Source organism: Cnephaeus nilssonii (genome assembly GCF_951640355.1).
Source record: "Cnephaeus nilssonii genome assembly, chromosome: 5".
NCBI classification, from domain to species: Eukaryota; Metazoa; Chordata; class Mammalia; order Chiroptera; family Vespertilionidae; genus Cnephaeus; species Cnephaeus nilssonii.
This window is the reverse complement of record NC_137076.1, coordinates 32,451,958-32,467,597: the sequence shown is the minus strand read 5'-3', so window position 1 is coordinate 32,467,597 and position 15,640 is coordinate 32,451,958. Positions and strand designations below refer to the sequence as shown.

Here is a 15,640-nt window from a genome sequence, read left to right as displayed (position 1 = left end):
GAGAAACTCAAGACAGCGGGGAAAGGTGATTTTGGAAATAAAGGACTGTACAAATCACAGGTGATGTGAACATAAATATTATTATTTTCCTCTTCTCATCCTTTTGGCCTTCCAGCTTTCCCTCCCCCCTCCAGGCCAAAATTCTCAGAGCCAGCCACACATACAAGGTTAGGATGCACTTGGGTGTTTACTGGGAATGAGGCCTGAGGCATGGCCTGGGTCAGTCACACTTTTTTGGTGATGCTTTTGGGGGTGGCGAGCTCATATAGGCGAGGGGATGCCCGAGCCACCAGGGTAGCCCGGGAAATGTAGTAGGGGTCGTAGCCCTCATTGAGCTCCTTTCGCACTTTGGGCTTGGCCAGCAAGAGGGTCCGGGGACTGGCCACTGCCTTCTTGGTGACGTCCAGCACTTCCCAGCGTGGATCTCGGTCAGGAACACACTTCTCTGACTGGACCTTGGGCACTAGAGGAGCAGGAGAGAGTGACAGCATCAGGCACTCCCCCTAGGATGAGCAACCTGCAAGGTCAAAGTTCCCAAGTTCAATGGCCTCTCCAGTGATGAAGGAATGGAAAAACACAACATGTCCCATCCACACACTGGAATATTACTCAGCCATGAAAAGGAGCAAAGAAGCACTGACACTCCCTACAACCTGGATGGACCTTGAACACAGGATGCTCAGTGAGAGAAGCCAGACACAAAAGGCCACACAGTGTGTGATTCCATCCATGTGAAATGCCCAGAACAGGCACATCCATAAAGACAGGAAGTGGATTAGTGGGTGACAGGGGATGGGGATAAGTGGAAAGTGATGCTATTAGGGGGTTTCTCTTTGGGGTGATGAAAATGTTCTAAAATGTATTGTGGTGATGAATACACAACTCTGAGTGTACTAAAAAGCATTGAAAGGTACACTTTCTTTTTTATGGATGTATAATGAATTACACTTTGAAAGGATAAATTGGCCCTAGCTGGTTTTGCTCAGTGGATAAAGCATCGGTCTGTGGACTGAAGGAACCCGGGTTCGATTCCCGGTCAGGGCACATGCCAGGGTTGCAGGCTCAATCCCCAGAAGGGAGCATGCAGGAGGAAGCTGATCAGTGATTCTCTCTCGCCACTGATGTTTCTATCTCTCTCCCCCTCTCCCTTCCTCTCTGAAATCAATAAAACTGTATTTAAAAAATAAAAAAGGATAAATTGTAAGGAAAGAAATATTTCAAACGGTCACATCCTAGACAGGGGACTCCAAGGGGCCAGCCGAAAGTGTGCTGTGGGCTCCGTGGGCCCTCTCACATTCTCTCCTCCCTCCTCTGATGTCATGGTGGGGAGAAGTGGTAAGTAGTGGCTACGGGAGGCATCTCTCCCTGACTGGCCCTGCAGGCCTGCTGCGTGGATCCAGGGCAGCTCCTGGGTGCACAGGCCCTTTCAGGATTCAGGATTCAGTCTCCCCCTTCCTTCTGGGTTCCTGTCCTCACCGTGCAACACGACTGCAGCCTCAGCCGGGCCCTCTCAGGAGAGCTGGCAACGTGGCTCCTACCAACCACATGTGGCAGCACCTCATATGGGCTGGAGTTTTCTCTATTTAGTTTTAATGAAAGCAATTACTTCATTTAGATCAACTGATTGATTGATTTTAATTTCATTGAAGTAGCCACACGTGGCCAGTGGCTGCTGTCATGACAGACAGCTCTCAGGTGCAGAGACCTGTGTCTCCGCCAGGGTCCCTCCTCACCACCTCTCTGCCACCCCCTCCGTTAGGGACTAGAAGGGAGGTGATCACCACTGGTCACTTAGCCTTCAGTGTCTGAAAGCCTCAGGATCCTTGTCTTTGAGGGGTACTGCAGCTTCCTTTCTAACCCCTTGGTTTAGAGCCAACGTGCAGATGGAAAAGGCCATCTCCCTCCCTTCTCAGCAGACAGGCCCTGGCTCAGTGGAGGGGCCCTTGATGAAAGAGAGTGGGGTTCCTTCCCCCAGGCAGTCACAAGCCCACACAGGCCCACTGCTGGGCAAGGCCATCAAGGCTGTACCAGGGCTTTGCCGGGCAGATGACCATTCCTTCCAAAGGGAAGAGACCCCAGCAGTTGGGCCTCAGTGGCCCCTTGGGGGGCTGGGAAGACCATGGCCAGAACCCAGACTTCTCTGAACTTCTGTGTGAGAATTCTGGAGTATTTCCACTGTTGTAATCTCTGGACTATTAAACTCTGTTGATGAAATCCACCACCACACAGCACACATGTGGACACACAGAGAATAATGGACTCATACCCACATAGTTCACACTCTTCGTTGGTCATCATTTCAATTTTTTAAATGCTGGTCACACCCATTACTGGGTGGAAGTTTGCTGTTCGAAAAGCACAACCCGACACATTCTTACACACACACACACACACACACACACACACGGATGTGTATTTACAGGTACATCTGAAATATGGATCAATATATAGATGAATGTGTGTGTACGAATGTGTATATATTTATATTCCAGGTGTATGTGAGAGAGAAACAAAATAGTCTTATGAATCAGTGCATATGTACTCATATGTTTTTGTTCATTTAGCCAAATCACTTAATAAGTATTAAGGGAAAGGATAAATGAATGAATGAATGAATGAATGAGTTAAACAAACAAAATATCCTGTAAGCAGAGTTAAAAGAGATGGACTGGGGAGAAGGGATGTTGCAATGGGCTCAACAAAGGATTAGTGATCACCTTATATAAAAAGCTGCTCTAAATCAGTAACCAAAAACACAGGAAATAGAAAACTGGGGAGATGACAGAGCAGAGTAAACCAGAATGGCCAGTCACACTCCCTGATGATTATCTGTCAGGAGTGAGGGACACACAGCATTTCCAAAGCCTCTGCCATTGCAGGCCTGGCATATAACAGACCACAGAGAATAAACAGACACAAACATATATTGTAAATATGTATGTTAGAATGCAACAGATGCTACAGAAAAAGAGCTCAGAGCAGTCAAGGTGCACATAAGTGTCCAGAGGTGGGCATAGCTCCTGGGTTAAGCAGGGCGCTCAGAGGAGTCTCACCTAGAGGACACATTGGAGCTCCGCCCCATGGGAGGCAGAGGAGTGAGCCAGGCAGGTATCTGTGGTCAGTGTTCCAGGCAGTGGGAGAGGAACCACGTAGAGGGGGTGGGCAAGGGCAAAACAGATCACAAGGGCCTGTGGGCCACACAGAGTGAGACAGGAGCCCTGGGAGGGCCATGAGCAGAGAAGGGTGGAATCCAGCTTAAATTTAGCAAGACCTCTGTGGCTGCCACATGGGAAGTGGGCAAGGGTGGCACCAGGGATAAGGGTGGAGGCGACTGCTCTGGTCCAGGGACACCTTAGGGGGCCATGCGGAGGGCAGGGGGAGCTGTGGTCGGGTTCTTTTTTTTTTTTAAATATATATTTTATTGATTTTTTACAGAGAGGAAGGGAGAGGGACAGAGAGCCAGAAACATCGATGAGAGAGAAACATCGATCAGCCACCTCCTGCACACCCGCTACTGGGGATGTGCCCGCAACCAAGGTACATGCCCTTGACCGGAATCGAACCTGGGACCCTGCAGTCCGCAGGCCGACGCTCTATCCACTGAGCCAAACCGGCTAGGGCTGTGGTCGGGTTCTTGATGTGCTCAGAAGACCAAGTCCACAGGAGTTGTCAGTGCATTGGATGTGGTGTGTGACGGGAGGGGACTGGCAGGCGAGCACTTGTAGCGTGCACATTCACGGGCACACACTCAACGGCATGCATTTGTGGCTCTGCAAGTAACCCAGTGTTACACCCAGAAGGAAGCACACGAAACGGCATTATGTTTGGGTGAGTTCCTTTCCTCGTTAGGCTATCCTGCATTTTTCCAGTTCTCTACAGCTAGTACACATTACTGTTGTCATGGTGGGACTGGGTATCTTGTTCGTTTTAAAGGACAGAAGAGAATCAGGCCAACACCACTTCAAAGCTGCCCTTCATGCCTGGCCAGAGTGGCTCAGTTGGTTGAGTACCGTCCCATGCACCAAAGGATTGCTGGTTTGATTCCTGGTCAGGGCACACAGTTAAGTTGCAGGTTCAATCCCCAGTCGGGGCTCATCCTGGAGGCAACCAAATTATGTTTCTCTCTAATCTCTCTCTCTCTCTCTCTCTCTCTCTCTCTCTCTCTCTCTAGCATGTCCTCGAGTAAGGCTTAAAACCCAATGCTGCCCATCGCCTCAGCTTGCCTCCCTCATTCTTGGCCCTGTCTCCCCAACTTTCTCTTCTGCACCCATTTGTCCTGCTAGGAGATCCACTCAGACAGCACTCAGCTTCAGAACCCTGGTCCCCTCTAACAGTTGCCTCTCTTCCCCTGGGAGCCTGCACAGTACGACTTATCCACAGGAATCGACAACTGGTCTTCAGCTAAGGGAGGAGATGAAGAGGGAAGCACAAATCTGGCAGAAGCAGGCCTGAAGTCCAAATCTTCTGACGGTTCCCCGCCCCTGCCTATGTCCACTGGGTTCGGACACAAGGACCTACTTACTGGCCAAGTGAAGGAGCCGGTTATAGTTTAATGCATGTGGCTTAGGCTTTGGCACAGGGTCCCATTCTTCCAAAAGGGTGGCCGGAGCCCTGGGCTTTGCCAACTGCACGATCCTTGAACTGGGGATGGCCATCTGGGCTGCCCTGGACACCTTGGACACCTGGAAACAGAATGAGAGGGGAAAGAGTGAAACAGTCCATAATGCCTCAGAGGCCCCTGGATAAAAACAAACACAAACAAACAAACCATAAGCAATGCAGAGACAGATGACTGGCTGGAAAGTTAGTTTGCAATGTGTTCAACAAAAGGCTTAATAGCTATCATATGTAAAAAGCTCCTCTAAGTCAATAACCCAAAAGAATCCATAGGGGACTAGGCTAGTCATATAGGATAGTAAACCTAAATGGTCAGTAATGCTCTCTGTTGACCAGGGAAATGTAAATTAAAACAACAAAATATCACTGAATGCAAACAAATGAGGCAAAAATGAAAATGTCGGACATTGTCAAGCCCTGGCAAAATGTGGGAGGAACCCAGCTGGCATGGCTTGGTGTTTGAGTGTCAACCTATGAATCGGGAGTTCATGGTTTGATTCCCGGTCAGCACATGCCAGGTTGCAGGCTCGATCCACAGTGTGGGTAATGCAGGAGGCAGCCCATCAGTGATTCTCTCTCATTGATGTTTCTATCTCTCTCTCTCCCTCTCCCTTTCTCTCTGAAATCAATTTTTAAAAACAGAATGTGGGAGGAGAGATATCCTCATGCATTGCTGGTGGGAGAGTAAATTAGTAGAAGCACTTTGAAGAACTGTTTGTCCATCTCAGGCAAAGCTGAGCATGTGCACACTTGATAACCACCATATAGAGAAACATCTAGCGGGGGTACAATGATTTGAGTGCAGTGGTATTCACTGCAGCTGGAAACAACCTAGTTGTCCATTGATAGGGGACTAAATAAACTAGCTCTGGTATATTCATAGGATAGGACATGACCAAGCAGTTAAAATGTTGCTTCTATATAAATCAGCATGATGTGTTCTAGAAAACAAATATTGAGGGGAAAAGCAAGAAGTAAGATGCCATCCTATATAATAAAAGGCTAATATGCAAATCGACTGAACGGTGGAAAGATCGGTCACTATGATGCACATTGACCACCAGGGGCAGACACTCAATGCAGGAGCTGGCCCCTGGTGGTCAGTGCACTCCACAGCAGGGAGCGCCGCTCAGCCAGAAGCTGGGCTCATGGCTGGTGAGCGCAGCGGCGGTGGCAGCACTAAGGATGTCTGACTGACGGCTCCCAGACTGTGAGAGGGCGCAGGCTAGGCTGAGGGACCCGCCCCCCCCAGTGCACGAATTTTGTGCACCAGGCCTCTAGTATATGTATATTAAAAACACGATGATTATGGTTTATGGGTCTGTGTATGTAATAAAGTATAGATTGATGAAAATAAGACAGCTGGCCAAAGTCACTCATCTATTGCTCTGGAGTCTGTTCCCACTTGTCTGTCTAGGTCCCTGATCCCAGCCCACTGAGGGCAGGCAGTGCCCCTACCAGTGAGGTGGGGTTCTCGGGAGAACCGTCACCTACCTCAGACATGTCTATGTTCCAAATGTTATTCCGGACCTTCGGGGTAGCCAGTTCCCTCAGGCGATTAGATGATCGGTAGTCCAAGGTGCATGGAGAAATGGGCAGGATGTGGGGAATCCTAGGGGACATCAACATTTGAGACACTAGCTCAGCCAAAGGGGGAGATATCTGTGTGTGCATGTGTGTGTGTGTGTGTGTGTGTGTGTGTGTGTGTGTGTGTGTGTGTGATCTCTTTCTCAGCTCTTCTCTCTTCCCTGGGATAAGGGAGGGAAAGTGGAGGGTTTGGAAAACACCTCCAAGAAGGGATTCATAAAAGAATCCCTAACAGGAGCCCCTACGTATTCTCAAGGCTGGAGATATGCTGTCCTGAGGTCATTCCCCCACCCCAGGGCCTTCTCTGTGTGTCCAGCAGTTGTCACAGAAAGCTGGGAAAGTGAATTTCCACTGGGTTTGCTGAGCCCACGCCTCCTAAAATCAGGCCTCAGCTATGCCTCTGCTCTAGAAATAAAACCATGTTTCATTGATCTAAGGCAGACTTTTTATATTTTCACATCTCTGAGGTCGGGATGCAGCTTGTAAATGCTGCCAGCCGGACGTCAGGAACTCCATAGTTATCCTCGCTGGTGTGTGCATGTAGCTGTTCTCAGTGAAATAACCTAAGTCGAGCTATATGTGTTCTTGGTTCTACAGATGTTGTCTAATTGCAGTTTAAATTATCTTCAGATTATATTATCATTCAGCATAAAAATAAAAAAGTTATTTTCACAAAACAGGCTTAAAACAGTGTGTGGAACATGTTAACATCTCTGAATCAAAAAATGATTCAGACTTCCTGTCAAGATGGCAGCATAAGTAAATGCAATTCTGGCCTCCTCCCACAACCACATCAAAATTACAACTAAACTGCAGAACAACCATCATTCAGAACCACCTGAAATCTAGTTGAATGGAAGTCCTACAACTTGGGAATTCAAGGAGGAGCCACATCGAGAATGGTAGGAGGGGTAAAGACACAAAACAGGCTGGTCACACACCCACATGTGGCAGATAAAAACTGGGAGGGAGCCCTAGCTGGTTTGTCTCAGTGTATAGAGTGTTGCCCCCTGGCATGGAGGGTCCCAGATTCGATTCCAGTCAAGGGCACATACCTCAGTTGCAGACTTGATCCCTGGCCCTGATCAAGGCACGTGCAGGAGGCAACCAATTCATGTGTCTCTCACACATGGATGTTTCTCTCTCTGTCTCTCTCCCTCCCTTCGACCCTCTCTAAAAATAAATGGAAAAATATCCTCAGATGGGGATTAACAACAACAACAACAACAACAACAACAACAACAACAACAAAAATTGGGAAGGATATCTTGGCTGCAGAGGTCTCCCCTGAGGAGCAAGAGGCCCCAGCCCCACACCAGGCCCCTCAGCCCAGGGTTCCAGTGCCAAGAAGAGAATTCCCTATAACTTCTGGATGTAAAAACGAATGGGGATTGAGACTAAGGGAGACAGAGGGGTGCTTGAGTCCCAGGCAGTTCCTCTTAAAGGGCCCACACATGGCCCTGGCTGGTGTGACTCAGTTGGTTGGAGCATTGTCCCTTACATGAAAAAGTTGTGGTTCAATTTCTAATTGGGGCACATAACAGGTTGCAGGTTTGATCCCTGGTTAGGGTGCATACAGTAGGCAACCAATTGATGTTTCTCTCTCACATTGATGTTTCTCTCTCTCTCTCTCTCCCTCTCCCTTCCTCTCTCTCCAAAATCAATGGAAACATATTCTCAGGTGAGAATTTTAAAAACAAGTCTGTAAGTCACATACAGACTTACTCGGGCTCACGCCCTCAGAGCTCCAGCACTGGGACAGCAGCTTGAAAGGCATCAGAGACATACAGGAAGAAACTGAATTGTCCAGCATCAGCACAAGAGCTACAGAGGCTGCTTTTTCCCAGAAAGATGTGCTGGCAGAGGCCATGTCCCTTTGATGAGCTCTCCCCACACAGAGCCAGCATGCGGGTATCATACCTGAGACCATCAACCTCCCTCCTCTGTGTTGCCCCACTCTCATGATGCCCTGAGGTCTCACCCACCCAACTTTCGAGCCCATCCAAGCTGTTTCCAGTGGCTTTTCCATATGTATGTCCTGTCTTGGCTCATGCTTCACATTTTCCTAAAATATCTCAAAAAAGCAGCATTTGGCCTCAGCAAACCCATACCTTTTGTTAAATGGCTCAAGACCCGGCACTAGCAGCAGCCGGCCTTGGTTCAAAGCTTTGCCTCACCTGGCCACCTCCAAGCCCAGCACAAGTAGCAGCCATCTTCAGATCGCTTTGTAGCTCATGCAGGGTGGCCCCAGGCAGAACACAGGTGGTGGCTGACCTTGGCCTGCGCTCTCTGGGAGGTCCCAGATCCAACACACCAAGTGGATAGTTTCAGACCACATCAAAGCATCATCACCCAACCACTTCCACAAGTGACACACTCAAGGGGTGGACTCAGTGGGCATCAGTGCTCTGCTGAATTAAGTCCTGCTCTGTGGGTGGGCCCCTGCACAGCTCATCTTCCATGGGTTGTCAAAGGTCTTTGGTCACAGCCAGTCCTTGCAGCTGATCAGCCTGAGGTTAAATCCCTCCCATTGACATGCCGACAGCAGTCAAGGCTCAACTACAACAGGAGGGTGAAAACAGCCCACATGGTGGGGAGACACACCTCAAGTGTCCAGCCTGGGTGATCATGGAGACTGTGCCACTGGACCATACAGAATACCTACTACATTAGGGCACTGTACCAAGCCCAGGAGACATAGCAGCTCTACCTAATACATTGAAACAAACACAGGGAGGCAGAGAACATTTTGATGGTTGCCAGATGGGAGGGGGTTGGGGAATGGGTGAAAAGGGTGAAGGGATTAAGAAGTACAAATTGGCTGTTACAAATTAGTCATGGAGATGTAAAATATAGCATAGAGAATATAGTCAATAATCTACCTAATAAAAGAGTAACATGCTAATTGACCGTACCTTCTCGATGACCACCAGTCAATCAGAAGTGAGTATGCAAATTAACCCAACAAAGATGGAAGGTTAATTTGCATACATGGGCACTGAGCAGCTGGGGGCGGGTCTCTGAGCAGCATAGGAAGGTGGAAAGGTGGCTCCAGCCAGAGCGAGGGTGGTGCCAGCAGCCAGGGAAAGGAAGGCCCATTCTGGCACGAATCTTCGTGCATTGGGCTTCTAGTATTCTAATAATTATGTATGGTGTCAAATAGGTATAAGACTTATCAGGATGAACACCTAGTTATGTAATGTCCAATCACTGGGGTGTACACCTGAAACTAATATAATAATGTATGCCAAGTGTAATTGAAAAATAAAAAATGGTTTTTAAAAAGTGATTCAGCCGAAACCGGTTTGGCTCAGTGGATAGAGCGTCGGCCTGCAGACTCAAGGGTCCCAGGTTCGATTCTGGTCAAGGGCATGTACCTTGGTTGCGGGCACATCCCCAGTGGGGGGTGTGCAGGAGGCAGCTGATCGATGTTTCTCTCTCATCGATGTTTCTAGCTCTCTATCCCTCTCTCTTCCTCTCTGTAAAAAATCAATAAAATATATTTTTTAAAAAGTGATTCAAACATTTGAACACACTTCAGTTAATTTAGTTCCATTGTATTTTCCTTTTTGTGAATACATTAATATAGGTAATTAAAATGTGTGTCTAAATAACTCTGAAGATAACTTTTGACAAGCATAAAATTTCTAAGTGATAACAAAGAATTGGGTCATTAGTTGTATATAAAATAAAAATGTCTTACAATTGCTAGCTTTTCAGAGCCAACAAAATCCATGATAGTGGTAAGTAACATTACTGAGCACTTACTGTGACAGGCACTGTGCTAAGTAGCTTTTGTGATGATCTCTACTGCCACCTGCTCTGCAGGTGGAGAACTGAGATCCCAAGGGTCATGTGCCTGCCTGCAGGCATCCAGTTTAGATTTGGGTTATCTAGCCTAGAACCTGAATCCCTCCCTCCTCCCCACCCCCCACCCCCTCGCACCCCGCCCGTGCTACAGCCTGTCAAGGGAAGAGAAAGGTTTTCTGCCAAACTCTGCCCTCAGAGTGCCGACCCAACCCTCCTGTCCTTACCTATTGCTGTTGCAATAATCCGTGTAGAACTTTTTGGGTCGAGCAAGTTCCTCCATTCGGCGGGACACTGCTACACAAATGGGAAACAGCCCCAGCTTGAAACCTGCCCACCCCCTGGGGTTTTCTTCCTACTGAATTCCGCTTTCCATGGGTTAGAGCAAGAGGCAAAATGTGAGGAACTATGGGCCCAAACAGTTCAGCTAGTACTAGACACCTTACAGAGAGGTGACTTTTGCTGTCCCCATTCTAGGGACAACAGGCTCAGAAGCCTGAAGTCTCTTACTCGAGCACACAAGATGGGAGTGTCAGGGCTGGGTCAGTTCCTCAACGGGACTCTTGTGGCTCCAGCAACGCCCTGGTTTGGAAATGGATTTTGGTCTGAAGTTTGCCCAGGCCTAGGGTTTCCAGGGGCTTAGTGTTCACTGTGAGGGAGATTCTAAACCCCAAGAGAGAACCTGCCCTTTTCTCCTCTCCAATAATGAGCTTCCTTGACATGTTTTATTTGAAGGGATCCATTGCTCTCAAAGAGGATAGAAACCACTGTGAGAGGGAAGAAGAAAGCCTTTTTTCAAAGTGAATGCTAACCCCCATTTTGGCTATGGTGCAAACTGGGATTTCCCCCACACCCCTCACCCCAGGGACCAGCTTCCATCTGGCTCTGGCTTCTTAAGGTTTAGTGTCCAGAGATGAGCCTCTGGAACACTGTGGAGGACAGATACTCCTGGGAGATATACAGAGGAGAGGGGAGGGGCCAAAGGGAGTCCCAGGGGCCTTAGGGCTAGGCTGGTCCCCAAGGTCTCCCCAGTCTGAACAGGGCACAGGTTGGGGTGAGATGGGGGCAACCCAGCCCTAGGAGGCCAGGAGCAGCATGTCAGACAGAGTGGCCGAGAGCCATGGCTGGGACAAGGGCCACCAGCTTTCTTGACCTCTCACCCCTGAGCCAGGTGGCCACTAATGGAGAAGTGGAGGTGGTGGGTGGGCTCAACCTACCAGGCACCGTGATGGTGAGGGTGGTGTCTTCCAGAAATCTCTCTGTCCAATACACGGATGGCCTGGAATGCACCCAGTCGTGGCTCAGGGTGAGGGAAGCCGGGGCAGAGGCTTCCTAAGCCCTGCTCTGAAACAAAACTCAAGGCTCCCCATAAACACAGACACACGTGCAGACGGGGAGACAGCGAGGCAGAGGCAGGGTGGCTGGAGGAAGACCTGGTGGCGTGACCAGTGGGAAGGAAGGAGAGAATGTGGAGGCACAGAGAGGCGCAGGTCGGAGGGGGACAGGGGGAGAAAAATCTTAGCGGCATGGGGCAATGTAGACTACTGTGAGCAAGGCTGGTGTTCAGAGAAGTGGGGAGCTGGGGGAAAGGGGCCTGGGGCCTGGCTGTTCCCCCCAACACGGGCAGGAGATGGAGAGAGGAGACACCCTGGGACTTACCAGTAGACACAGAACTGCAAGTTCTTCATGCATGGGGAGATCCAGACAAAGCCCTTACAGCGGCACCCCATCCTGCGATGAGACAGCCCAGCCCCTGCCTTGCTCTGCAGCTCCCACGTGCTCACACGCCTCACTCTCCTGGGCCGGCACCCAGAGGCCACTGCCGGCCACCTCGCCCCCCCAAGCCCCCATGGTTGGTACCCTGACTTTTCACCCCAAGTTTACCATGCAGGTGACAGGTGGGACCCCCAGGGGCTGCTCTCCTCCTCGCAGACCCCCACCCCTGCCTCCAGCAAGACCACCTGCACCGCTCACTTGTCTTTCAAGGCCTGCAAGTTGGTCTTGGGTTTTGCCAGATCAAGAAGCCTCCTCTTCTTCTTCTTCCCTCTTCCCACGGAGGTGCTGGGGAACCGCTGGGTGATGGACAGCCGGCTTTGGGAGAGTTGGATGGTGAGGCCGGAGTTCCTGGCTTTCCAGCCCCCCCGCCCCCCGAATCTCCTCGCCCTCCGAAGGGGCCTCTCTGGGGGCAAATTCTGGCATCCAAAGGTGTGGACTGCCACCTTCACTCCAGCGGCAGCCAGATGTGTGACCCTGGCCCGGTGGCCTCGTTCCCTTCTCTGTGAAATGGAATAGAGACCCGCCCCCACCTCACAGGATGGCTCAGTTATTCCATAAGACGTTTTCTCATCTCATGGGTAGCCAGGCCCCCAGGGGGACTGAGCCACAGAGAGACCCCGGGAAGCCCCCAGACTACGGGGCCTTCTCCTCCCTTCCTGTGGCCTTGGGCTCCGATGTCCTCCCGGGGCCCTGTCACTGCCTGCACCTCCCCCCCCCCCCAGCACCGCCCAACGTGTCACAGCTTGTGGCAGCAAATGTCCACCTGTGGGGGATGACGCCCACAAAAAGGGCAGCCGGTGGGGGAGGGCACTGGCCAGCTCCTGCTGACCCACTGGCCTCCTTCCTGCCGAGACAGCCACCGTCCGGAAGAGCCCCGAACGTGGCCCAGCGGAGGGAGGGAGGGATGCACACACGAAGTCCACAGGTGAGGGGACACCTGGCTCTTTCCAGGATGCCATCAATTGCCAAAAACCAGTCCCACAAATGCTTGCTTCACCAGTTCTCAGTTCCACCAGCACGTGTGCTCCCAGCCATCTTCAACTTCGCTGGCAGTTTGTAGTGATCGGAATGGTTGCAGCTTCTGAGCCAGGATTGTCCCCGTTTCTTTCTTAAGGGAGGGCCAGCTCTCTTGACCTCTCAACTCTGGCATCTAGACACTGTCTGACTCCACAATTGGAGCTTTTGTAGGGTTTTCCACTGTAACGCACCTGCTACCTTGACAGAGATTGTGTTTGCTGACTTCACCTCAGAGGCCAGTGAGGGCATTGCCCGCCCTGTCTGATACCCTCACCCTAGAATGACTGCATGGGCCCGGCGGGGGGGGGGGGGGGGGGACCCACACTAACAGCAATGACACAGAGGCCACAGGGACTCGGGGTGGACGTGGGGATACTGCTCTCTCCCCAGGGCCTGAGCCCCACCCCAGCCTGTGTAGGCGCCACGCCCCATACCCACCTCATCGCAGTCACACCCTCCTCTTCATCTTTCTCCCGGACCTTCTCCACCTCTGGGAGGGCCTTTTCTGGCTCTTGGGCATCTGTAAGTTCTTCCTCAGTCACCTCCTCAGGAGGAATGTCCTCTTCTTGGTCTTCGAACCCCAGTCCCCCATCACCTAGGTCTTGGTATTTGAGGTCCGTGGACCGTAGGCTCTCATACACAGGGTTCTGGAAGCCCAGAGGATCATCGTCCTGTCCCCTTTCCGAGCTTTCCTCAGCCTCCGAGGTATGGTAGTGGTTGAGCAAATTTTGCCGATGGTCCCCCATGAACGGGGCCCTCCGCCAGCCCTTCAACCTTACTCCCAACACACCCAATGTGTCTATGGTCACCCGGCAACAGGAGAATGGCCTGCCCACATTCTCAGCAGTCACATTCCACTCTGCAGGTGCTCATCACTGGGTATTGCAGAAGCTCCTCCCATTGCCCCTCCACAAGGTCGTGTGTGGGGCCCCCTCGCTCCTCCAACCTCACTTGTCCTCTCCTGTCACTCTGCCTTCCTTCTCCATGAGCAGGCCAGGTGTGTACCCCTCTTCAGGGCCTTTGCACTTGCTGGTCCCTCTGCCTGCAATCTTCTGCCCACACGAGTCCCAGGCCAGCTCCTACTCAGGAAGGCAGCCCCAATCCTGGGTCCCTCTGCATCCCAACATTTTGTTTTATTTCTCCGAGGCATTTGTCGTCACCTATAATGACATTGTTGACTTATTTATTTTCTACTCTGCTTTGTAGAAGTCACCTCTTCAGATCAGGGCTTGAGAGTGTCCCATTCTGCACATCCTGGCACCTAGAATGGCACCGCCCACAGAAGGCTCTCAGAAAGGGCTGTTGAATGAATGGTTAGATTGGGAGCTCGGCTCAGTGCTGGGCCCTTCTGTGCCTTCACTACCTGAGTGGGGTTAGGTGACCATCATTTCTTCTCTTTTTTTAAAAAAAAAAATGTTTGTATTGATTCTAGAGAGAGAGGAAGGAAGAGAGAGGGGGAGAGAGAAAGAGAGAGTGAGAGAGAAACATTGACTGGGCCCCTCCCACAAGCCCCCTCCTGGGGATTGAGCCCACAACCCGGGCAGGTGCCCTGCCCAGGAATCGACTCTGTGGATCCTTTGGTGCATGGATGATGCTCAACCAACTGAGCCGCACTGGCCACAGCCTACAGTTCTTCTTAGTAAAAGACTCCATTTGTGCTCAGGTGGAGGAAGCCAATGCTGGCGGTCACAGCTCACCAGGGGTTCTTCCCAGGATTGACTTAGGAATGAGGCCTGAGGGGAACCTGCAAGGGGCTTCTAGAGACGGCTTCCTCTGGAGTGAAAGGAAACACAAAGAAACAAAGCCCTTGTCTCTTCTCCTCGGTTCCTCTTGAGACGCCTGTGACGTCTAGAGCTCAGGCAGCTCTCTTGTGACCATGACACCTGCTGGTTTGAGGGTTGTGAGCTGAGGATGGGTCTTTGGTGGCATTGCTGAGCCTATGAACTTGGCAACCCTGGAGACTTCTATGTGTGTGTGTGGGGGGGGGGGGGTCCCCAGACGGTGAGGGAAGAGGCCACCTTCAGTGTCCCAGCCTCAGCAGACAGTACATGGATTGGGTGTTCCGTGGATGCAGGATTGGGGAAGCAGAGCATCTTCATGATGTTAAGCCCCTAACTTGGGGCTGTCCGTTATGCCGCAATCCCATCCTGAGTGGTTTGTCAAGGCAGCGCGGTAGCCCTGCAGGGTCCCTGACGGGTTCCTGCCCCGGGAGGGAGAGCACCTGCTATACTGGCCCCCTCCTGCTGGCCTGGTCAAACCCCACGTGCCCAGCAGTCGCATCTCTCATCACCTTGCAGTGAGCTCATCCCTCGATTTTCATGTGGCTGAGTCCTCCAAAATTCTCCTAAAACATCACCTCCCCCAAAAACCCTCCCCTAAAGTAGGGTGTTTTCTCACCTAAATCTTTGGGGGGTTTTGGTGGTGTCTCGCAGCATTGATCATGATCTTTTTTTTTTTAATTTCTTTATTGATTAAGGTGTCACATATTTGTCCTCATCCCCCCATTCCCATCCCACACCCCTCCCCACGGATGCCCCAACCCCCTGTTGAACTTAACCATTGGTTAGGCTCATATGCATGCACACAAGTCCTTTGGTTGATCTCTCCCCCCTCCCCCCACCCTCCCCTATCCTCCCTCTGAGGCCCGATAGTTCGATCGATGCTTCCTTGTTTCTGGTTCTGTTCTTTTTCATCAGTCTATGTTGTTCATCATGTCCCCTAGATGAGCGAGATCATGTTGATCATGATCTTACTCTATATTGCATTTGTAACTGTCTTTTTACCCCATTAGAGTATGTGGGCTCTAATTGGGCGGGAACCGGGCCTGTCTTGCCTC

General features: G+C 51.0%; 1 protein-coding gene across 1 annotated transcript; it reads right to left on the bottom strand.

The window, feature by feature from the left end:
- Positions 1-224: 224 nt before the first annotated feature.
- Positions 225-13,550, bottom strand: SPMAP2 (sperm microtubule associated protein 2; the record flags this gene model as incomplete). Its single annotated transcript, XM_079773090.1, has 8 exons — positions 225-463; positions 4,523-4,682; positions 6,112-6,229; positions 10,239-10,308; positions 11,229-11,290; positions 11,671-11,742; positions 11,986-12,102; positions 13,243-13,550. The coding sequence occupies 8 exons, from the start codon at positions 13,548-13,550 to the stop codon at positions 225-227; spliced, it is 1,146 nt and encodes a 381-aa protein (XP_079629216.1).
- Between the last annotated feature and the right edge of the window lie 2,090 nt (positions 13,551-15,640).